The sequence below is a fragment of the Macaca fascicularis genome, chromosome 6 (assembly GCF_037993035.2).
Source record: "Macaca fascicularis isolate 582-1 chromosome 6, T2T-MFA8v1.1".
Lineage (NCBI taxonomy): Eukaryota > Metazoa > Chordata > Mammalia > Primates > Cercopithecidae > Macaca > Macaca fascicularis.
The window spans coordinates 177181347-177204388 of record NC_088380.1 but is presented as its reverse complement, the minus strand read 5'-3'; the positions used below and the strand labels follow the sequence as shown (position 1 = coordinate 177204388).

At 47.4% G+C, this 23042-nt stretch overlaps 2 protein-coding genes across 2 annotated transcripts in view; one reads left to right on the top strand and one right to left on the bottom strand.

Moving 5' to 3' along the window:
- KCNIP1 (potassium voltage-gated channel interacting protein 1) overlaps nucleotides 1–23042 on the bottom strand; it is a 379825-nt gene that overhangs the window by 337215 nt on the left and 19568 nt on the right. The window lies entirely within an intron of this gene.
- KCNMB1 (potassium calcium-activated channel subfamily M regulatory beta subunit 1) lies at nucleotides 7664–21373 on the top strand. The gene is made up of 4 exons (XM_005558502.5): nucleotides 7664–7785; nucleotides 11348–11505; nucleotides 12956–13127; nucleotides 17774–21373. Exons 2-4 carry the CDS (start codon nucleotides 11372–11374, stop codon nucleotides 18041–18043), a joined length of 576 nt encoding a protein of 191 aa, XP_005558559.2. The 5' UTR covers nucleotides 7664–7785; nucleotides 11348–11371; the 3' UTR covers nucleotides 18044–21373.

The following is a 23042-nucleotide window of genomic DNA, read 5'->3' as shown; positions in this document are numbered from 1 at the left end:
CGTAGAAACCTTTGTCCTAGAATTTTGCCTTGGAGGTCCAGTCTTTATTCTAGGAAAATAACAAGAGATGTGCAAACATTCATAAACCAAAAATAAAATTTTAAGGTCCTCCCAATCATCTGAATGGATCACTTCTCTCACCAGGGCATTCCAAAATTAACCTGAAAAACTGATTCAGGTCATGATGGAAAGAGGGGTCCAGACATGTCTCATTATGCCCCGCTCCCTTTTGGATTTCAGGAACAGCTGACCAACATTCAATGTCAACACAAACCTTAAGTCTGATAAGAAACATGTACAATCTATTCTCTCTGAAGCCTGCTTCCTGGAGGCTTCATCTGCATCATAAAACTTTGGTCTCCACTTTCACTCGTGTCCCTATGAAGAGACCACCAAACAGGTTTTGTGTGAGCAATGAAGCTTTTTAATCACCTGGGTGCTCGGGCCAGGCGGGCTGAGTCGGAAAAGAGAGTCAGGGAAGGGAGATAGGGGTGGGGCTGTTTTATAGGATTTGGGTAGGTAGTGGAAAATTACAGTCAAAGGAGGTTGTTCTCTGGTGGGCAGGGGTGGGGGGGTCACAAGGTGCTCAGTGGGGGAGCCAGAAGGAATTTCACAAGGTAATGTCATCAGTTAAGACAGGAACAGGTCATTTTCCATTTTCACTTCTTTTGTGATTCTTCAGTTACTTCAGGGCATCTGGATGTATATGAGCAGGTCACAGGGGATATGATGGCTTAGCTTGGGCTCAGAAGCCTGGCATCCACAACTTCTTATTATAACCCTAGCATCCCTTTCTATAGATTACAACTCTTTCAACCAATTGCCAATCAGAAAATGTTTAAATCTACCTATAACCCTGGCAGCCCCCTCTTCAAGTTGTCCACCTTTCTGGACTGAACCAATGTATCTCTTAAATGTATTTGATTGACGTCTCCCAAAAATGTATAAAGCCAAGCTGTGCCCTGACTGCCTTGGGCACATATTCTCAGGATGTCCTGAGGGCTGCATCATGGGCCATTGGTCAGTCATATTTGGCTCAGAATATTTTACAGAGTTTGACTCTTTTCATCAACCTATTTTGTGCAAAGAATATTTAATGAGGCATTGTTTATGGAACCTGAGTTTCCTGAGCTCTCACCAACCTGGGGCTCCAAATAAGCCACATAAAATTTGACTTACAAATGTTTTGGTTTAGAGTCCCTACCTACATAGCTTTCAGACCCCTACAAATATTGCTGGGGGATTTGCAGGGAGTCCCTATGTGCTCAAGCCCTCTTGGTTTGCTCTTATCTAGTTTTCCTGTCCCAAAGCCACATACACAGGCAGATGGACTGATATCTATGTGAGCCCCTCCTGACCCCTTCTTACTCTCTAGCTGGCTCTGCCCTGGAAGCTGATCCCTGGGACTGCAGCAACAAGCTCTTTGTCTGTCTACCAGTTGGATTCAACCAAAGGAGATCAGGTGTCTGGAGAAGGGTCTGTAAGCCAAAAATAGAATGCTAAGTCCCTTGATTGACTGAATGGACCCCTTTTCTTGGCCAAGGAGATTTCAAAGAAACCTGAAAAACTAGTTCAGGCCATAATGGGGAGGGGATGTTGGACATGCCTCATAATAAAATACCTTCCTCCCTTTGGTATTCAGGCACGACTTACCAGCATTAACATTAACACAGAGGTCTTAAGACTGACAAACAGACTCTTTGTAGTAGTAAATGCCAAATTCCAAACTGAGTGTAGTATAGCATCACATGACAGATAGCAGCCTCTGAAAGAAACAAGTATTTTACCCCAAACTATATTTATTTGACATATTTTGAAACAGCCCTGCAAAGCTGTCAGTTGTGGGGAAAATCTACATTCTACAGAGAATTCTCTTCCCTTTCCAAGTCTTTTTCTCATCCCAGAGAGATTTAACTAAGAGTCTAATCAAACCTTCTAAGGTTTGATGAAAGACATTTATCATTTGTTCTTTCTGAAGCCTGCTACCTGGAGGTTTCATCTACGTAACAATAACCTTGGTTTCCACAACCCCACTCCGTGGTTTTTTCTGTCGACTTCAACTCTTTAGGCAAAACTTAATTATTTCAACCAATTGCTATTCATGAAATCTTTGAATACACCTTTGAATCTTTGAATCCACCAGGAAATCTTTGAATCCATCACCATTTGAGATGTCCTGCCTTTCTGGGCCGAACCAATGTAAATCTTATGTGTATTCATTGATGTCTGCCTGTAACTTCTACCTCCTTAACATTTATAAAATCAAGCTGTAATTTAACCACCATGGACACATGTTCTCAGAACCTTCTGAAGTTTTGTCACAGGTCATGGTCCTCACATTTGGCTCAGAACAACTCTCTTCAAACAATTTACAGAGTTTGGTTTTTTCATCAACACATCCCAGGAGAGTGAGGACAGCAGTCTGTTCCCCAGCTTCTTCCCTGAGAGTCTCCCCAGGCTGGGGACATCCCCTCTCAAGAAGATTCTCCTGCTGATCCTGGACATAGCTCCCTTCCCTCAGCCCTCAACCAACATTGTGAGCCCCTAGGTTACTACTGGTTTCCTATAACCTGTCCGCACCTTCATTCCTAATACCTCCCCAGGTTTCCCAATTTAAGTGTATCCTCTAAAGTGGTGTGCTGGCAAAGCAGCTCTCCAAAAAGACAAAAGCCCTGATTGGTATTGTTCATAGATTTCCACAGTATAACTACTTCCATCACTGTGGTGGATTTTCAGCTCCTGATAGTTGAACACCTGGTTTGCAAAGGCTCTCACAGCGCCAGTGTGAGTCAGCTCCAGCATGCCTGGGGATCCTGATTCATACAGGAGTCTACCTTTGCTGCAGCTATTTTAAATAATAATGATGGCTGTTATCTATCAGGGCCACTGCCCAAGGCCACAGCTAAGCAGAAGTGGAAATACCCTCTTCCTCGGTCCCAAAGTGGCATTGTTCATGTTCTGAGTCCCACAAGCCGCAACAACAGCTTTCTCTCTCTTGCTCTCTCTCACTCACTAAGGCTCAAATCCGGCCTGGGACAAGGCATTTTTTTTAAAAACCAACCTTACCACACAGACAGACAGCAGGGCTGTTTATTTATTTATGCTCCTCTTTGTCTCAAAGAGGATTTTCAAGGTGCTTACAATTATGTTAACATCATGGCAGGATAAAGTAAGAGAAAAGTAAGAAAAATTAGGCCAAGGGAAAATATGGTGAAAAAAGTCAGAGGAGAAAGCAGTGAGTATCCCCCCACACAGCAGGGAACAACCTTACCAGGTTTTTTGTCGTGTCTTGTCTTGTGGCCATTTAATTCTAATATTGGCGTTTACTTTTGCTGTTGTTACACTTGGTCATCTCAAATCTTCTAAAAAATCTCCCATTGTTATTTCCTCTCCCTTCTATTACTCTCTCTCATTTAAAATACATCTTTTGCTTTCTGTTCTGCATTTTTGCAGTTTAGGAAATCTGGCATTGCTTTTCTGCAGGGAAGGGGCAGTGTCTGAGTCGCCTCGGCACGGTGATGTATCCAGAGCCCCTGCATAGCAAGTGCTGAGACGTCTGTGAACGCACAGCTTCACTAGGACTGAGAGTGACTAAAACCCATTCCTGCAGCACTCAGAGAGGCACACACAGGGGTTCAAGACCCAGTTGCCAATTTGATTGATGGAACTTATTATTCCAAGTGTTGGCAGAGAGGAGATACTGATTCAGAAGGACTTCAATAAACAAGCAGGTGTGTAATCCAGACGGGGTACAGACTGAGCTGAGGACGTCTGGAAAGCAGCGGAAGCAGACATCATGAAGAAACCTGGGGTCTCTTGCAAACTGCTCCCAAGGGAGTCATGGGGTGACAGAGGGGCAGGGACAGGCTGTAGAGTCGGCGGGCACAGGTACACTCCAGGCTCCACCACATGACACGCTAGGGGCGTGACCTTGGGAAAATCACTTTGCCTTGTGCTTTTACAGAAAGAACAAGGCCTTTTGTGGGGGATTGTGGAGAGGAATGTCCATGTGTATGTGTATGTGTATGTGTACATATTGCATATCGATGTGGTCATTCCCTGGTACATGGTAGGTGCTTCATAAACAAAAATACCCTCCCATATCACTGCCCTTCTATTCCATTTGTGCCATAGTGTGTGACCTAAGAGTAAATAAAGCACTTTTTAATTTAATTTAATTTAATTTTATTTAATTTTATTTTATTTTATTTTAGATGGAGTCTCACTCTGTCACCCAGGCTGGAGTGCAGTGGTTCAATCTCAGCTCACTGCAACCTCCGCCTCCTGGATTCAAATGATTTTCATGCCTTGGCTTGCCAGAGTAGCTGGGATTACAGGCACCTGCCACTATGCCCAGCTAATTTTTATAGATTTTGTAGATTTTTTTTGCCATGTTGGCCAGGCTGGTCTTAAACTACTGACCTCAAATGAACCGCCTGCCTTGGCCTCGAAAAGTGCTGGGGTTACAGGCATGAGCTACCATGCCCAACCTAGATAAAGCATTTCTAAACTCTCCTGTAACACGCCATATAGCAATCTCAGGTGTTTTAATTCCCACCAGTTTAAATTCCCACTATCACCAGCAACACTAACAGTCCCCCTTTGAAATCACTTGCAATTCTGTTCCAGTTACTATGACTGCATAACAAATTACCCCAAAACGCAGGGGCATGAAACATTAGGTTTTTTTTTTCTTTTCATGGATTTTGTGGCTCTGGAGAGAGCACAGAGCAGGTGGGCTGTCTCTGCTCCACATTCTCTGAGGCCTCAGCTGGGAGGCTGGCAGGCTGGGGGTGGAACTGTCTACAGGCTTGTCCTCTCCCATGCGGGGTGAGAGATGCTAGTTGTTGACTGAGATCTGAGCTGGGGCTGTCAGCTGGAGCACTGGGCCTTGGCTTCCTACAACATGGTGGCTGGTTCCCAGGTACATGTCTCTAGAGCGTGTCAGGAAAACTCGAGCCCCCGTCTATGACTTAGTGTTGAAAATTGTGCTGTGTCCTTCTACCATATTCTACTATTGAGGCCCTTACAAAACTCCACCCAGGGTGAAGGGGAAGAGACATACATGCCCCTCTTGATGGTGGAGTGTTCATGCCACACTGTAAAAAGGGCCAATGGAATGGTAAGTACTTCAGTGTGACCATCTTTGGAAAGTACAATCTCCATACTATGTGTCAGGTAGCTTAGTGATCTCTCATTCCTCAAAAACACTGAGAGTCTAGGTATAATTATCTCTATTTTGGAGAGAGACAAACTGAAACTTAGAGAGGCAAAGTAACTTGCCTTGGCAATTTATTTCACCTCTCTGAGCCTCAGTTACTCCCTCCGTCAAATGGGTAGAAAAATCTCTACCTCAGTGGTCTATTGTGAGCCTATTGTGCTAGTACCTTAAGAAGCTGTTGGAAGAGTCAGAGAAGGTACTTTGTGATCTCTGACACCCCGTACTAACGCAGACCGTCAATATTTATTGTTGCAGCATTGTTATTTTCTTGCCCTCCACCTGCAGCCATCTGTCATACACAACCCCGCAGCCAGCAAAGGACCTGGGTTTTCAACCACAAAGGTGACACCCTTGAGGACAAAGCTTGTCAATGCCTTTTGATTGTGGCTCACTTAGGGGCAGCAGAAGACCCCACAGCCCCCCTTCCCTGTTTGTTCCCGCCTTCCCTTGGGAAGAATGCTAAAGTTTGTCGATAAATTCCAAATAATATGTAGCCCTTAATAACTTATTTAGAGTATTACGAGCAAGGAGCCCTTTGGTTATACTCATAAACGGCAGCCTGTTGCACTGTGTATCTCTCCTCCGGGGAAGCAGGAGGAGAGGGCTGGCATTTCTGGAATAGCCTCAGGAGGACTTTTCCTGCCCCTGGATGAACAGAGGATCATCCTTGGAAAATTACTCTTCTGAGGTTGAATTCCAGATCCTGCATCCCTCTGTCAATCTGCCCGCAAGGTCTGAAGCTGGCCTTAGACCCTCTGGTGCTATGGTGCCCGTTAAACAGACAATGTAGTCTCCTGTTAATATGATTCAGTTAGGAAAGGGGTGGAGAAGGGCACTCACGGCCTTAGAATGTGTCAGGGAGGCCTGAATGGCCGCCCTCATTTCGCGCCTGCTGAGGGCAGGAGGGAAGGAGGTGATGAGCTCGCTCAGCAGGGTAGGCCAGGCTGCACCCACCTCCCTGGGGGCTGGGGAAACTCAGTGTGACCTTCAGATCCTCAGGTGGCAGCTTACTGTATGATAGAGGTGATTTTTAATGTCTCAGGGCAGCCCCAGGGTCAGCAGAGACAGACCGAGCTGTGCAATCTGGAAGGGCCAGCTTTGAATCTAGTTTTGGCCCCTAGGGCTGGACCACTGACTTCAAGTCTCCAAGCCTCAGTTTCAGGTTCTTTGATCCTTGGGTCCGGTGAAGGCTGGAGATATGCTGCCTTCTAGCACCATGCCTGATACACAGGAAAGCCCCAATATCTGGGATTGTTTTTTGTTTGTTTGTTGGAAAAAAACCATATGTATATATATACATAAATGTATATATATAGAGAGAGATGGGGTCTCGCTCTGTTGCTCAGGCTAGAGTGCAGTGGCACAATCTTGACTCACTGCAACCTCTGCCTCCTGGGTTCAAGCAATTCTCATGCCTCAGCCTCCCTAATAGCTGGGACTACAGGCATGCACCATCACGCCCTGCTAATTTTTGTATTTTCAGTAGCAATGCGGTTTTGCTATGTTGCCTAGGCTGGTGTCAAACTCCTGGGCTTGAGCAATCCGTCCACCTTTGGCATCCCAAAGTGCTGGGATTACGGGCGCGAGCCACCACACCTGCCCTTTGATGCTGATTTTTAATCCTTACATTCACTTTACAGATGAAGAAGCAGAGATCTAAAAGCATGTTTCTTGCCTGTAAATGCTGACGTTCACTTGTCTGATTGCCAGGTACAAATCTCTGTACTTTCACAGTCTCTGGGAGGGCCCATGGTGAGCAGACTGTCCGGACCTAGTTGGAAGCAGCCGTGGAGCTCTCACTACTCCAAGCTTCATCTTGGTTGGTCCTTAAAAGGTGAGTTCTCTCCCCTTGCCATAAATCCCCACCATCTCTAACCCTCATCGCTACCCTAAAGCATAGCCAGTTTTAAAAATGCCAGTAACACAAGGGAGAAAACTGAGGTCCTTTAATGATAAGTTTGCAAGAAAAACAAAAAACATAAAAGGAATTACTGAGGCCCAGAGAGGTGCCATAACTTGCTCAGGGTTACACAGCACGTAAGTGCCAAAGGCAGGGAGCTGTAGCTGCTCCAGCATGGGTATGCCAGGGACTGGTGACAAGCCCAACCCCTCCAGCCCAACTCCACCCTTCCTCATGCCAACAAAAGGAGAATCATTTCCTATTTCTGGCATCTTTGGCAGCCCACAGAGCCAGAGAGAAGAAATATTTCCAAATATACCAGGCTGATCTTTCGTAGTTTCTCAGTCTTGCTGTCTGTTGTCGTTTGCAATCTGTTTCCCACGAGACTCTGGAAAGATGGAAGTGCAGGGCCTGGGTAACAGCTGCCCTCCTCAGGGCTGGATACCTGCTCTCCGAGTCTGTGTCTCCAGGCTGTGTGCTCAGACTTGACCATGTTTGGGCATGGAGGCTTGCCCCAGATGGGGACCCAAGTCTGCTTCCCTGGAGACGGGCGGGGAGGCCAAACTTCCTGCTGGAGCTCTGTGGCCTCTTTTGGGGTGGGGGCTGGGGGCCAGGCAGAAAGAAACCATCTGCTGCTGAAGACCCACAGGGCGCCGGGGAGACTGTGAGTACTGGATCTGAAAGCACTTGGGAAGTTGTTTCTCCGAAGACCGGGCTGGAGGGAGACTGTGGGGAACGCAGTCTGCCATGGGGCAGGGAGGCAGGCAGGCAGGAGGACTCCCTTCCTCTCAGGGCTGTCCTTCCGGATGGGGGGCCGGTGGTCTGGTGGCCAGCGGGGAAGGTGGCACAGTGGCCAGGTTACTCTCGTAGTAGGTGCCCTGGCCCTCTAGGTCCCAGTTCTCAGAGTGGCCAGAAGGTTGCAGCCTGGAGATTAACACCAGTCCTGGCACTTGTCACCGGTAGAGAGGTGGGACAAAAAATAGATTCATCAAGAGGGGTCCAGACTTCTGCTCCAAACTTTCAGGGTTTCCTTCATCAGTAATAATAGCTAATATCTACTGAGGGCTGATTTGGGGCTAGGCACTATGATACATGCCTGATACTCAATATGGCATTTGATCTCTAGCTGAACTCTCTGAGGCAGGTACCATGATTCTCATTTCATAGTCACATGGTTGCTAAGTGGCAAAGCCGGGATTTGATTCCATGTCTGATGACCTCAGAATCGCCCTGTCTACACCCCACCAACGTGTTAAACAATGTACACTATTACTTGTCCTTCTAAGGAAAAGGATGTCGACCCAGCTATCAGGTCACCCAGGATACTCCAAAGTCCTGCTTTCCTTTGTCCTCTATCTTCTCTGAATCTATCCCAGAGCTCAAGTGACCTTTCTAAATGGGAAGATATACCCCGGAAGTTCAGAGATATTTAGAAATGCTCAAAACTGGGAAGTTCTTCTTAAAGTCTAACTGAAATCCCTCCTATGATAGCAGAAACCCACTTCTTCCTGTTCTTTCTGTCCCTCGGGGGATATTGACAGTTCCCATCCTTCCTGCTGCCGAAGGTTCTCCCTTCCGATGCTGAATATTAACTTCCTGCTGAAGTCACATCTACATGGAACCCCATGCATGGTCTTAGGAGGATTTATCAAGACTCTATAAACTCACTCACTCAGTGCAGGCAACAGTCTCATCAGAGCATTAGACACAGGTCAGACCTGAATGAGCCAAGTTTCCAGACTTCTGTGTGACAGGGAAGCCTCTCTTTTCCTTTCCTTCTGAGCTCCTAAAACTGGTAAAACCAGGTTCCTGCCTTCACCAGCCTCAGGAGTGCCCAGGGGCCTGGGAGGGCACTAGAAGCCACACAGCAGAGGAGGCAGTGGCCCTGGAAGGTAGGGGGCTAATTAGCCAGGAAGGAGCCCTCACGCAACAGGAAACCCCCACAGGTACGCTCCAACTGCCCCAGGAGAGAAATGGCTTCGTTGTGGGTGCTCAGCCCTAAGTTTCCAAAATGGGATTTCCCATTGGCTTCAAATGATTTATATCTCACAGTATAAATTGGGGTGGGGCCAAGTGCCAGTGACCCTTAAAGGTCTTGGGGAAGCAGTCTGTTGGGCCTTTTAGTTTACCTCCAGGTGATTCTGTTGCTTTACCTGTGAATACGTGGAGAGGCTTTCTCAACTGACGCCAGGTAGAAAACGGTGTGGGTGCTCCCATTCCCACAAGACCACAGAACAGAAGGAAAAGGATAAAAAGGAGTTGAACAAAACATCTCTCTTTGTCGGGAGAAATTTCTGCTTGCTTGTGCTTTTATAATGTCTCCATTAGAATGTAGGGGAACCCCACCTCCTGGTTTCAAATAAAGCAGAAAAAGTTATCATTGGATGTCACCTCTGTCAATTGACAAGGGAGGTGGACCAGCTCACTGGGAAGGTGCGATGGGTATCCGTGCTGCCTGACCCTGGACTCTTCCCTTTAGCAGGGATGCCCAGGTATGGGGGCAGCCTGGCTGAAGGGAGGAAGTCAAGAATCTCTGACTGAATATTTGAAACAGTCCAGTAGTTAAGAGACGCCTGAGCAGAAAATAGAGCACTTTGCTGAAAATCTCTTTGGACTCATGCCTGTCCCCCTGGACACTGACTAATTAAACAAACAAATAAAACATAGTATGTTTATTACTTTAGGGACCTGGCAAGGAGAATAAAGTCTTCCCTGATATCTGGCTAAAATTTCCCCTAAAACGGAGGATTACAGTGAACAGGTCCCATGGCCCTGGTATTTTTGGTAGAAATGGACTCTGGTTACCTTAACCAAATAAAAACAACAGCAAATACATTTATCAGAAGGCTCTAGGACAGCTTGTGGAACGCACGGGAGATCACACGGGGACCATGGCTGGGCATCTCTGTGACTCCAGGCGGCATAGATTAATGGGCTGTTTCTTGAAGTCTTTGTCAAGATTCACACTCCTGGGGGAGGGATCGGGAGCCTAGCAGGGGAGGGTGGAATCTTTGCTTGCATTGGGGTGGGGTCAATGCCCCGGGAAAAAACAAGGAGTTGCTGCCTAAAGAAGGAGGAGAGAAGGAAAGCCACCACCAGCAATGTGCCCATTCCGCTTTGTCCCAGGTGGCTTCAACCCCTGAAATAAGAAAGCCATCTCTGAGGCCACCATCATGCCTTCTTTCTTTCTTCTTTCTTTGCTTGAAGTGGGGGAAGGTTCCTTACAAAAAAAAAAAAAAAAAAAAAAAAAAACAGAAAATGGTAAATTTCCTGCCTCTCCTGACAACCTGCAGCTGCCTTCTGGGGCCCTCCTCTCTTTTCCCTGCCTGCTGCCCGGCCCAGCCAGCCCTACCACAGAACCGTTTCTGGGCAGGAATACTCCAAGTGTCCCTGTGGGATAAGTGCCGTGGAAGAAGGTGTGTGGATGATGCACATGTACAGCTTGCTCACTGTATGGGACCTATGACCATTCAAGTGTCCCTGTGGGATAAGTGCCGTGGAAGAAGGTGTGTGGATGATGCACATGTACAGCTTGCTCACTGTATGGGACCTATGACCATTGTAGCAAATGATCATAAACCTGATGGCCCCAAACAACAGAAATTTCACCAGAAGTCCAAAACCAGCAAGGTGTCTGCAGCCTGCACTCCCTGCAGTGGCTGTAGGGGATGAGCCATTGTTCCTTGCCCCCGCCAGCTTCTTATGGCTGCCCGCACGCCTTGGCTTGTGGGCACATCACTCCAATTGCCATCTCCCTGGTTATATCACCTTAGCCTTCTCTTCTATGTTTAATCTCCCTTCACTTTTCTCTTATTAGGACCCTTGGGATTACATTTAGGATCTACATAGATAATCCAATATTGTTTCCCCATTTTAAGAGCCTTTATCTTAATCACTTCTGCAAAGTCATTGCCACATAAAGTAACATTGATAGCTTCCAGGGACTAGAAAATGGACATCTTGGGGAGTCATTACTGAGCCTATTACATACTGTGTGACCTAGGGCAAGTCACTTTACCTCTCTGAGTCATAGGTCCTTATCTGCAACTGCCTCTCAATTGCATGGATTAGGCTTACATGGGGTGTGAAAAGCAAGCCTTCTGGTAGTTGCAAAGCTCCAAATACAAACAAGAGTGATATTAGTATTTGAGAACCTTCCCCTCTCACCTGTCCTCTCTTTCTGTGAACTGGGCTGATCTCACTTCTGTTTGCTTCTGTGGACCTAGAAATGATCACTGCCCCCAGTGAATATGGTGAAGAAGCTGGTGATGGCCCAGAAACGGGGAGAGACACGAGCCCTTTGCCTGGGTGTAGCCATGGTGGTGTGTGCCGTCATCACCTACTACGTCCTGGTCACAACTCTGCTGCCCCTCTACCAGAAAAGGTACTGAGCTCTTCTGGCCTGCCCACCCCCCAACCCTCTCCTAAGGGTCTGACATCTGTAAGGAACCCTGGCCTTCTATTCACCCCTCTCCTTGACCCTCACTCGAGGCAGCAGGGTCAAGACAATGCTCATTCTTAGGTTCTAGGGTTCAAGTGCAGGGAAGGTAGGATGAACTGAGCCCCACTGCTCTGAGATTCTAGGACCTGGTGGTAACAGACACATGATGCCCTTCTCACAAGAATTAGCAAAGAATCAGAGGAAATATTCCAGTGCAAGTTTGATCCCAGGAGGAATCAGAGAATTGCAGACGTTTACAGCTCAGCTGCATAATTCTGTCCCCTCTGAAGCCTCCCTGTCAGGTGGCCATCCAGCCTCCTGATGAATACCTCAAGTGAGGGGGAGCTCCTTACCTCAGTGAACATCCCATTTCATGTTTGAGGTTTTCTGATGTGTCTGCATTGAGCCAGCATCTGCTTCCCTGAAGCTCTGCTCAGGAATCTCAGAGAAGGGTCCATGCCCTTGCTCCCTGACGTATCAACCACTTGAGTTTTTTGGGTTTTTTTGAGACTTTAAGGAAGAACTGTGAATTTCTAATTTGTGTTCTATTTGGAACAAACACACTCAGTTCTCTCAGCCTGTCCTTAGAATAAGACTCAGACCTACTCTCTGGGCACGTTCCAGCAGCCGACAGCCCCCATCTGACTGGCAGTGGGTCTCCCGCAGGATACTTGGGAGATGAATCACAATTGATTTACTAACATGTTGACGAGCCTGTTAGCCTCTCCCTGGCCTGCTGCAGCCTCACTCTTCGCAATACTGGAGTGATTCCAGGCTGGACCCTTACCCTGGTGAGGCACCAGTTAAAGATCGTCCCCACCATCTTTCCCATCCTGGCTCAAATCAAGGCCCTCCTACATCTACTCCTTTTAGGAGAAAGAACACAGCTTTCAAAGCCACTCAGACCTAGCTTCAGGTCCTGCATGGCCTCGGCAAAGTCATTTGATCTTTCTGAGTTTCTCTTCTGCCTCTGCAAAACGAAGATGATTTCAATAAGAGAGTCTCAGGTTTGGCTGCTTGTTAGAATCACATCAGGGACTTTGAAAAACCACCAGCCCTGGGCCCAACCACCCAGGAAGTTCTGATTCATTTGCTCCGGAGTGTGGCTTGGACATAGGAATCTTTTTTAAAGTTCCCCAGGTTTTTAGAAGAGTAGCCAGGGTTGAGAACCAGTTATATAGATAATGTCTAAGACCCCATCTAGCTTCTACAATTCCTCCCTGTATCCAGGGACTGTGGGGTCATGTGCCTTTATTGCTGGACGCTTAAGACAAGATGAGGATCCCAGCCCTGGATCCCTCTAAAGGCTCCCAGGGGATCAGGGGTTCAAATGGATGTTCTGTGTGTCACTCAGTTCCAAGATGTAATGTGTGCCTGTGTGTGGTCTCCTCAGCGTGTGGACCCAGGAATCCAAGTGCCACCTGATTGAGACCAACATCAGGGACCAGGAGGAGCTGAAGGGCAAGAAGGTGCCCCAGTACCCATGCCTGTGGGTCAACGTGTCAGCTGCGGGCAGTTGGGCTGTGCTGTACCACACAGAGGACACCCGGGACCAGAACCAGCAGGTACTGAACTGGGGGGATGGGGACACATCCCCTTATCCCTGTCAGGTATGTGAGACTGTTCCTAACTGTCCCTGTCCCTGAGGCTGAGAAAAATCAACCCACTTGACCAGGTCTCCCAGCTGGAATGAGGTTGAGCCAGCCCTAGCTCTTCCGTGTTGGAGTCACACAGACCTGGGTTTCAATCTGCCACTAACTGGCTGTGCAAACCTAGGCAAGCCACTTAGCCGCTCCCTGCCTCAGTTTCCACCCTTGTAAAATGGAATGCTAATGCTGCACCTTGAAGAGTTGTTATCAAGTCAGAGACGCTGTATATAAAGTACCATGCTTGATGCTGGGTGAATAGTGGGCACTCAAGCAAAAGCAGCGATGAGTGTTATTACTTTCATTCTACAACCTCAGTCAAATGAGGGACCAGGCACAGGGCCAGATCCTCAAAGTGGAATCCCGGTGACTACCCGGGAAACCAGGGACTCAGGGCTGGAGTAACTGCCATAAACAAACATTTAGATGGTTTTTCCATCCTCGCCTCCCAACATCCCACCCTCCCCTTCCAAAAAACAAAACTTACCACCATATCCTTTCCTAAAGCGATCAGTTGGCCCGTATTCTGTCTCCCTTCCTTCTTTCTTTCCTTCTTTTTTCCTTTTCTTCCTTCTTTCTTTTCTATTTTTCCCTCCCTCCATTCCTCCCTTCCTTCCTTCTTTCCTTCCTTCCTCCTCTCATTTATTTATTAAACAGCCATTGAGCACCTCCTGTGTCAAGCCTGTAGGACTCAAGAGGAGAGAGCTCATGCATGAACAGGCCTAGCAGGAGGGATTGGCACCGGGGAGAAGAATAGAGGAAGTTACAGGGGTTAGAGAAGGTGGATGTTTTCCAGCTGACAATGATGGGGATATCAGAAAGGTTCTTGGCAAGATCGCACCATTGCACTCCAGCCTGGGCAACAAGAGCGAAACTCTATCTCAAAAAAAAAAAAAAAGAAAGAAAAGCTCTTGGGTGAGGCTTTTAACATCAGACAGGCACAGGATGCAAGGTGTAGAGAAGGAGGTGATATGGAAAGTGGGTATGTCTATAGGAGGAGGCAGGAGGAGGGAAGGGCTAGGTGGAGACAGGAGTGAGAGGGCTGACGACAGAAAGTGACCCATGATGGGGTGTATGCAGCTGGAAAAGGCTGCCAGGGCAGACTAACGCCTATTCCCAGAGGCTTTTGATCATCACAGTATGGAATTAAAATGTGTGTATGTCTCAAGACATGTCGACTTTGGCTATGCATTAGAACCACGTAGGAGTCTTAAAAAAACAAAACTAGGGTCCAAAACTATCCAGGCGGAATCTCTGGTCAGAGATCCATTCATGGAGCTCCCAAGGTGATTCTAAGGTTGGAAATTATTGCTGTGGGCAATGGGAATCTTTAGGGCATGATCAGAGTTGGGCCGGGAAGATGGAGCCTACAAGTATGTGGGTCTAGTTACGAGACAAAAGAGCCAAGGCCACAGCAGACACTCAGGACCAAGATGTGGGCCTGCAGCAAGAGAGATGCTGACTGTCAGGACTTGATGGCTGACGGGATGGGAAAGGGCAGGGTGCCTGGCATGGGGCGTGGAGGCTGTGGGATCTTGAGAGTGCTGAAGGTCAAGGAGAAGTGGGTCTGGGCAGTGCAGGATGGTCAGGTGTTTTATCATCGCTAGTGTGACTCGGCCCCACCAGGTGGAGAGAGGTCTCCAGGCCCACTGGAGGTAGCTCCTGCTCATGACCTCTGCTTTGGCATTCAGTAGCCCTTGATTTATCCCAAAGCAAGACACAAATTTTTAATAACTGGTGACATTCTCCGGGTGTGATATGGGCTGGAGCAGGCTGGTTTTCAGGCTGCCTCCCTGGTCCGGAGATTGCCAGCTCAGAGGAGCATCCCCTGAATGAGCTGTCAGCAGGATGTGAAGGAAGGATGTGCTGGAGCCACTGCTGTCCTCTCCTCTGCCATCCAGGCTTGACCAGGTGTGGTGCTGATAGCAGGCTGCAGGGGCTGGGAGGAAACAGTGGAAATGCCCTTTGTGTTTTTGCCAAGCAGCTGGGTTGTGGGCTAGCTGCTCCTTCCGCCTACATCTGTCATAGGGGTTCAAGTAGCTGGGGCTCCAGGTGAGCTGAGTGTCCTCTGGAATCACTGTGAAGGGCCACGAAGGCTCTCATCCCACCCTCCAACTCTGAAGGTGGGGGCCACAGTCTACCCTCAGCTTTTCCTGTGAGTCTTAGCCTGGAGCAGGTAAGTTCTAAATCCCCTCCCATTGTCTGTCCTGGGGACCTTACACCGCAGGGCTTGGGAAAAAGCTGGGTGGTTTCAGATCATTCAGATAACGAGGCTTAGCGGGACGCAGGACAGGAGAGAAAGGATGCATTCAGGCCCCCGGCTTCTGGGGTTGGCCCTGAAGAGTGAATTCCTGCCCAGTGTCTTGCCAAACAGGCCCAGCATAAAAGATCCAAAGGAACCCTGAGCAGGCAGAGGAAATAGTAGGCCCAGGATGGGCAGAAGCCTCCTCTTCAGAGCTCATCCATAGACCTCTCTTTAAGAAGGTAAAGAAGGAGCTGTTGTTGCAATTTCATAGATAAGTCAAAACATATTATCATAAATAATAATAGCATCTTCCACTTTTTTGAGTTCTTATCATGTGCTGGGCTCTGTGCTCAGTGCTTTACATGCATCATCTCATCTCATCCCCATGACAGTTCTTCTGGGCAGGTAGCCTCACTAACCCATATTACAAGGCCCAGAGAGGTCGTGGCAGTTGCCAAGGTCATGCAGCTCAGAACTCAGGCCTGTCTGACTCCATAGCCACAGTGTTGTTTAAGGAGCTAGGTTAGCCAAGGTCACAGTCAGAGGCATTGGAGAGACTCAGGCCAGGCCCCCTTACCCTCAGCTCAGGACGCTGGATTGTGTGCTACTGAGGACCTGGCAGTACCCAAAAGCTCTGAATGCCAGATTACTCAGGAGCCAGCTTCTCCCCAGCCTCAGCTGCTCCCTGGTTGGCTGGCACCGTATATCTGAGTGCAGTGCTCCCCATTTCCCAGGCTGTGAGGACCACAGTGCAACCCTCCTCTGTGCTGCTGGAGTGAAAGCCCTCAGGGCAGGCAGCTTCCAGGGTGGGGCCTCATATAAATCCAGGGAGTGGCCGAGGCCTGTAAGGAAGCTGGCTCAACACCTGCCATTTGGGTCTCAGTTGTACACATTTTGATCCTGCACATGATTTCACTAGGGCAAAATTAAGTGCATGAAGGAAGCACACATTCCTGGGCCCCGCCCTCAGTGATGCAGAGGGGGTAGGGGCCTGGGCTGTGGGGGCCCTGTAGGTATCCCGCTGCAGATGGGGGCACCACACTTGCAGCACAGAACAGAGATAAAACCAGGGTCTCCGCTTTATGACCGCTTTGCAGTACTTTCCAGCTGGCCTCATAGGAACAGGGCAAAAGGTTCCTAATAGCAATAATCAGTGTCAGAATTAAATGTGTGTCATGCTCTGCTGGCACAAAACTCTTTTCGACGCATCCTTTCTTTCCTTTGGATCCCAGTGTCAAATACCAGCTTGCCAACATATTTTGTTCACTGTACACAGGTTGAAACTGCAAAGGTTTTCAATTTTAAGTTTAGCTAATATTTTACTTTTTTTTTTTTTTTTTGAAATGGGGTCTCACTTTGTTGCCTTACCTGGAGTGCAGTTGCGAGATCATAGCTCACTGCAGCCTCCAACTTCTGGGCTCAAGTGATCCTCCCGCCTCAGTCTCACTGTGTAGCTGGGACTACAGGTACACCACCATGCCCACCTGGATAATTTTTAACTCTTTGTGTAGAGATAAAGTCTCGCTATGTTGCCTAGGCTAATCTTGAACTCCTGGGCTCAAGGGATCCTTCCCCCTCGGCTTCCCAGAGTGTTGGGATTACAGGTGTGATCTGGTTTCTGACTTCTCTTCAAGTGTTGGAGGTCTGGCTCTTATAGATGTTCTAGATGGCCTGACATCCATTGTCTGGAGGGAGTGGTGACTGCCTGTCTGGAGGCAGCTGGCTGTCTCCCTATTGTCAGGCCCTGTCACTCCCTGGCAATTCTTCCTGGCACCAAGGCAAGTGTCAGTGGGTACCTCTCATCCCATTGCTTTGCATGCTTCACCTGCTGACAATACCTTCATGAGCCCTGTAGGCAACTGAGCACATGATCTCTATTTCAGATACATAGGCCACTTGGCCTGTGTCCCTCCCTGGTTTCCTTAGGTGACTCTGTTTGAAGTCCTTCTTTCATAATATCCTTTGAAACTGATATTCACCCATTTAAGTGATAAAGCCATCAGGGCTCAGAAAGAGTGAGCAATTTGCCAAAAATTCTACAGCCAATCCAGGCAGAGCCAGGACTCCAAGGCAGGACATGCGCCCAGGTGTGTAGCCTGTACCCCGAGCAGCTCCAGCATTGCCATCCACACACACGACACAAATGAGAGCGTGCTCTCCAGACCTGCACAGCGCATGGCCTGCCAAGCTTTAGACCAAAGTCCTGACTCCAATCCAGGGGCCTGACTACAAAGCTGGTATTTTTCTTTGCTTCATATCAAGCCCTTGGCTAAGAAATGGGGATTTCCAAGCCCACGGCTGCTCTTGCTTCTCCCCACAGTGCTCCTACATCCCAGGCAGCCTGGACAACTACCAGACGGCCCGGGCCGACGTGGAAAAGGTCAGAGCCAACTTCCAAGAGCAGCAGGTCTTCTACTGCTTCTCCGCACCTCCAGGGAACGAAACCAGCGTGCTGTTCCGGCGCCTCTACGGGCCCCAGACCCTCCTCTTCTCCCTCTTCTGGCCCACCTTCCTGCTGACCGGTGGCCTCCTCATTATCGCCATGGTGAAGAGCAACCAGTACCTGTCCATCCTGGCGGCCCAGAAGTAGAGCCATCCATGCCATACCACTTGTCAGGGCACAGGGGACTGGCTGAGCCCCCAGGGCTGCTCCCCACTTGCAGACCTATGCCTTCTGCACCTGCCCTCCCACTCTTCCACTCCAATCCACCCTGTCTTCTATTGCAGGATTAACCTTTGAGAAATCCCTTTGTGAAGTCATTTCCTGCTTAAGAATGTACAATGGCTCCCCAGTGCCGTGGAGGCCATAAGGCCAGCCAGTTATAGCTCTCTATTACCTGTCCCTACTCAACAAACTCATACCTGTTTCCGGTTGCGTCACTATGTGCCCCACAGAGAACAATGATCGTCACCTCTGTGCCTGTGTTCTCCCTGTTGTCTCAAAGGGGTACCCATCTTCCCCTGGAAGCTGTCACCAGCGAGCCTCAGTTCTTTATTTGAATTCTCTAATAAGAACAACAGCAGCTCCCATTTCTAGAACACATTTACAGTATTACTATTTTCTAGGATACAAAGTGCCATATATATTTTTAATTCCAATATTAATAAATGTATGCAAAACAACAATCAGCTGCAGGGAAATGCACGAGAACTCATCAAAATATTAGCGGCGGGATGGCGGTTAATTTCTGTTTTCTTCCTTACCCCCTTTTGATTTTTGGTGCTTTTCTAAATTGTTTTATTATAGGAAGGTTGTGTTTTGTATGTTTTTAATCAGAAAAGCCACGGTAGATGCCATTTAGGAAAAGTTGAGAGAGTGTGTCCCCCTCACAGAAAAAGATGGAAGTGGGTCTGGGGATGGAGTTGGGTTCCGGTCAGAGACAGGCCGTTCAGAACACACAATCTTAAAAACCCCTCTGGAGGAAAGGTCGTGATGTGGAGGAGGATTTGTTACTTAAACTGAGGGTATGGACTCCGGCACTGAGCCTGCTGGGGAAGCCTATCTCAGATCTGAAAAGGTCTAAATGGGAAGAAGCCATCGCCTTTACCATTCCCACTCCAGGAAGTTTTCCTAGAACTGTGACTGTCCAAACGTGGTCCCTGGACCAGCAGCATCAGGATCCTGGGGCAGCTTGTGAGAACTGCACACTCTCAGGCCCTTGTCCCAGCCCCACCGCGCTAGAAGCCCTGCACAGGGTCGGGGTAGCAATGCTTTATGTTTTAACAATGGTGTAGGGGATTCCGTGGCACACCTCGAGCCGGAGAACTACTGGTGTAGAAAGCGAGCATCCTGTCGCCGGGTTTTTCAGAGCAGATGAGTGACCATTCAGCAGGGCCAGTCCTGAGCTGGGTGTGAAGTTAGGCCAGTGTCTGAAGTTTCTTCCAGTGCTATGAGTCTAAGATGCAGTTCTTGGGTTTGAATCCTACTGATCCTTCTTGGGTTTGAATCTTGGGTCTCTACCGCTGCCCGATTTCATCTGTTTGATTCTTAGTTTTTTCATCTATAAAAGAAGAACTCCTTCTGGATAGTTGGGAGGGCTAAAGGAATGTTTGACACATCATAGGTGTCTAAAATGGCAACTATAGTTTTTGTTTGTTTGTTTGTTTTTGTTTTCTTAACTTTCATTTTAAGTTGCAGGGGTACACATTCAGGTTTGTTACATAGGTAGACTTGTGTCATGGGAGTTTGTTGTACAGATTATCTCATCACTCAGGTATTAAGTCTAGTACCCATTATTAAAGCAAATGTGGTACATATACATCATGGAATATTATGCAGCCATAAAAAGGAAGGAGATCATGTCCTTTGCAGGGGCATGGATGGAACTGGAGGCCCAATATTATCCTTAGCAAACTAACGCAGGAACACAAAACCAAATACTGTATATTCTCACTTATAAGTGGGAGCTAAATGATGAGAACACATGGACACAAAGAGGAGAACAACACACCCTGGGGCCTCTTGGAGGGTGGAAGGTAGGAGAAGGGAGAGGATCAGGAAAAAAGAGCTATTATTAGTAACAAGAATACGTCATGAATACTCATAAACTTCCAAAAGTTATACTAAAAATGTTATCTGGTATGTATGGGTGCTTATTTATTCTGTGCTGGGCACTGTGCTAATTAGTTTGCCTTGTAAAAAAAAAAAGAGGTACTCCTGAACCTGCCTCATAGATGATGAGAAGCAACAGAGTACAGTGGCTAAGTATGTGGACCTGGGATGTGCACTATTTGTGTTCAAATTCCAACCATGCCATTCACAAGGTGGGTGACTTTGGGCAAATAACCTCTCTGTGCCTGTTTCCTCATTTGCAAAATGGAACTAATAATAGTATATTTCCATAGAGTTTTGGCATGAAACGAATTCTTATGTAAATTTCCTAGGATAGTGACATATGGTAAGTGCAATCTAAGTTACTATGAAAAACTGAGGCTGTAAGAGGTAACTGGCCAAGGCCATCTGTAAAGTGAGGGGCTAGGACTCTAGCCTGGAGCTGTGTGATTCCAGAGCCTGGCATCTCAACCACAGAACTCAGCAGAGCCAGCTGAAGGGCTGAGAGACAGCCACCCAAAGCCACAGGGGCCAAGCAGGGAGCCGTGCTGCATCCCTGGAACCCAGGTGCCCTCATGCAGGTTGGAGTTCTGAGGCAAGGCCCTGGAATCTGCACCAGCATCTGCCACTTCCAGCCAGGGAGCCGAGGTATCCCTGTGGCTTCTAGTTTCTTACCTGGTGGACTTTCCTTCCAAAGGCAGGCAGCTCATCATTCCCCGGAATTTTTCCCTTCCGGGATCAGGGAAGTCTCAAGGGTCCTCATGTGAGTCTTTTAAGAAAGTCTTAATTGTAATATTGTACTATAGTTTTGCAAAATATTAAATATTACCATTGGGGACATTAGGTAGAGGAGGCACAGAATGTCTCTGTATTATCTTATACAGCTGCATGTGAATCTACAATTATCTCAAAAATGTAAGTTAAAAAAAGGAAGAAAAGTAAGAAAGGAAGTCCCAACTGGGAGCCTGATTTAAAGGGCCTATTTTGTCAATGGTTTCCATGCACCTGAATTTGGGACTAAAATACACAGAAACTCAGAACACCCAAACAATCTCTGCAGGGAAAAAGGCCATGTTCCCCTGGGAAAATTAGTATGTGGGGATGCCTAACCCCCACTGTCCCATAAATTATTAATGATGGCCTTCATTTGCTTGAGACAGATGTTCTCCTCCTGTTAACAAAGACCAGCCTTCTAGCAAATGCCACAACTGTCTGCTGCTCACAGAACTATATGCAAAGGATAAGCATGAAATAATGGGAATTTAGGCATAATGGAGTTAGACACTGCGCTTACGTGTTTTTTGCAATAATATCTGCCTGGGAGCAGATAACCTTCATCAGTTCTCAATAAACCACTCTGCTAATGAGTGTCTAGTGCTTCCATTATTTATTACTGTCCTCTCATGGGCCAGTGACTCACACCGGAGAGGTGCACCTGGATGGTTCTCCCATGTGCCCTCCTCCAGAACGCAGACAAAACGGTGGAAATCAGAGGCAAGGGGCCCCCTGAGCTCCAGCACTGGGGTGGGAAGGACCCTGGGGGACATCCTAACAGTGCCAGGTCTCAGACAGAGCTTTAGCTCATCAGTCCAAGCTGCAACCAGAGGAGGAAAGAAATGAGGGTTTCTTCTATTTTTGAAGATCTCAGAGGACCAGAATTTCACTTCACTTTTATGGTGTATCTACTCGCTTGCCTGCAAGGAACTTGGTGTCTTCTTGCCATTCTCTCTCCCTACTCTTCACCAATCATTGTGAGGTGCTTCTTTCTTCACAGTGAAGACTCGGCTTTATGCAAATTTAAAATAGTGCAATATAAATACTAATATAATCTTATTTTTTGTGACTTGCTGAAGTGATACCAGTTCCTCCTCTAAATCAACAATTCATCCAAAATTGATCTTAAACTCCTCGGGTCAGGGCATTGCAAACTGCACTTACTTTATTGTTCATTGGCAGCACAGGCTGTTATGTGAGACTATCCGATATTCTTTGAATTAGTCTTGTGTTTGGGGGAGTTTGAATTCTATGAAATATTTAAGAAGACACTGTTTGAACAAAGTGCCACCTTCCTGTACCTTGCCAGCCATTGCCCTGTGATATGGAGCGGAAAGAAAATGGCCAAAGGAAGACCAGAGACACATGGAGAAATTCACTAGAGTCCAGTGCAGCAGTTCTCAAAGTGGAGGCTTGCAAAGTCCAAACTCTGTTCGTAATAACACTAAGACACTATTTGCCTTTTTCATTTTCATTGTTATGAGAGTGCAGTGGAATGTTCCAGAGGTCACGTAACATGCATTGTTACAATAGTCTGAATGTCGACATAGCAATGAGATTCCAGCTGCCTTTCTAAAGCAAACTAACACATTAGAGATTTGCGAAAAATATAAAACAATACCACTTCTCCCAATGTATTTTTTGGCACATATAATTGTTTTTCACAAAATTATGTTACTTTGTTAACAGCTAATGGATGTATTATTATTTTTAAATAAGTAAATTCAAATTAAATATTTTTACCATTCTTAGTTCTAATCTCGAAAATGGTAACTGTTAATAGATATAACCCATATACACCAAAGCTCTTAGGATCCTTGATCTTTTTCAAGCATGTAAAGGGGTCCTGAGGATGAAAAGCTTCAGCACTGCCAATCTAGTGCATCCAGAGATGAGGCCTCCAGACTCCTCCCACACTGTGCCCTGTGGAAATGTGAAGCTCTCCACCAGGCTCCATCAGATTCCCACCGGGGGCCAGGAGGAGGGCTTTAGTTTTCTGCATCACCTCTGGCTCCCAGATCCTGTTCCCCAAGATGAGTCAGTTGATGGATCATCCTCCTCTCCACAGTGCTTTCCTGGATTTTTCTCATGTCCCCTCTGATGCAGAACTCAGCTTCTTCCTAGCTTTGCACAACTCTCCCTCCCTACTTATATAAGTACATTTTCACCAGCCAACTTCCTCAAAGGATTTGGGAGATCAGAACGGGAGGTATATGGAAGCAAAGCCAACAACTCTAAACTGAGTATTGGACCACATTTGTGA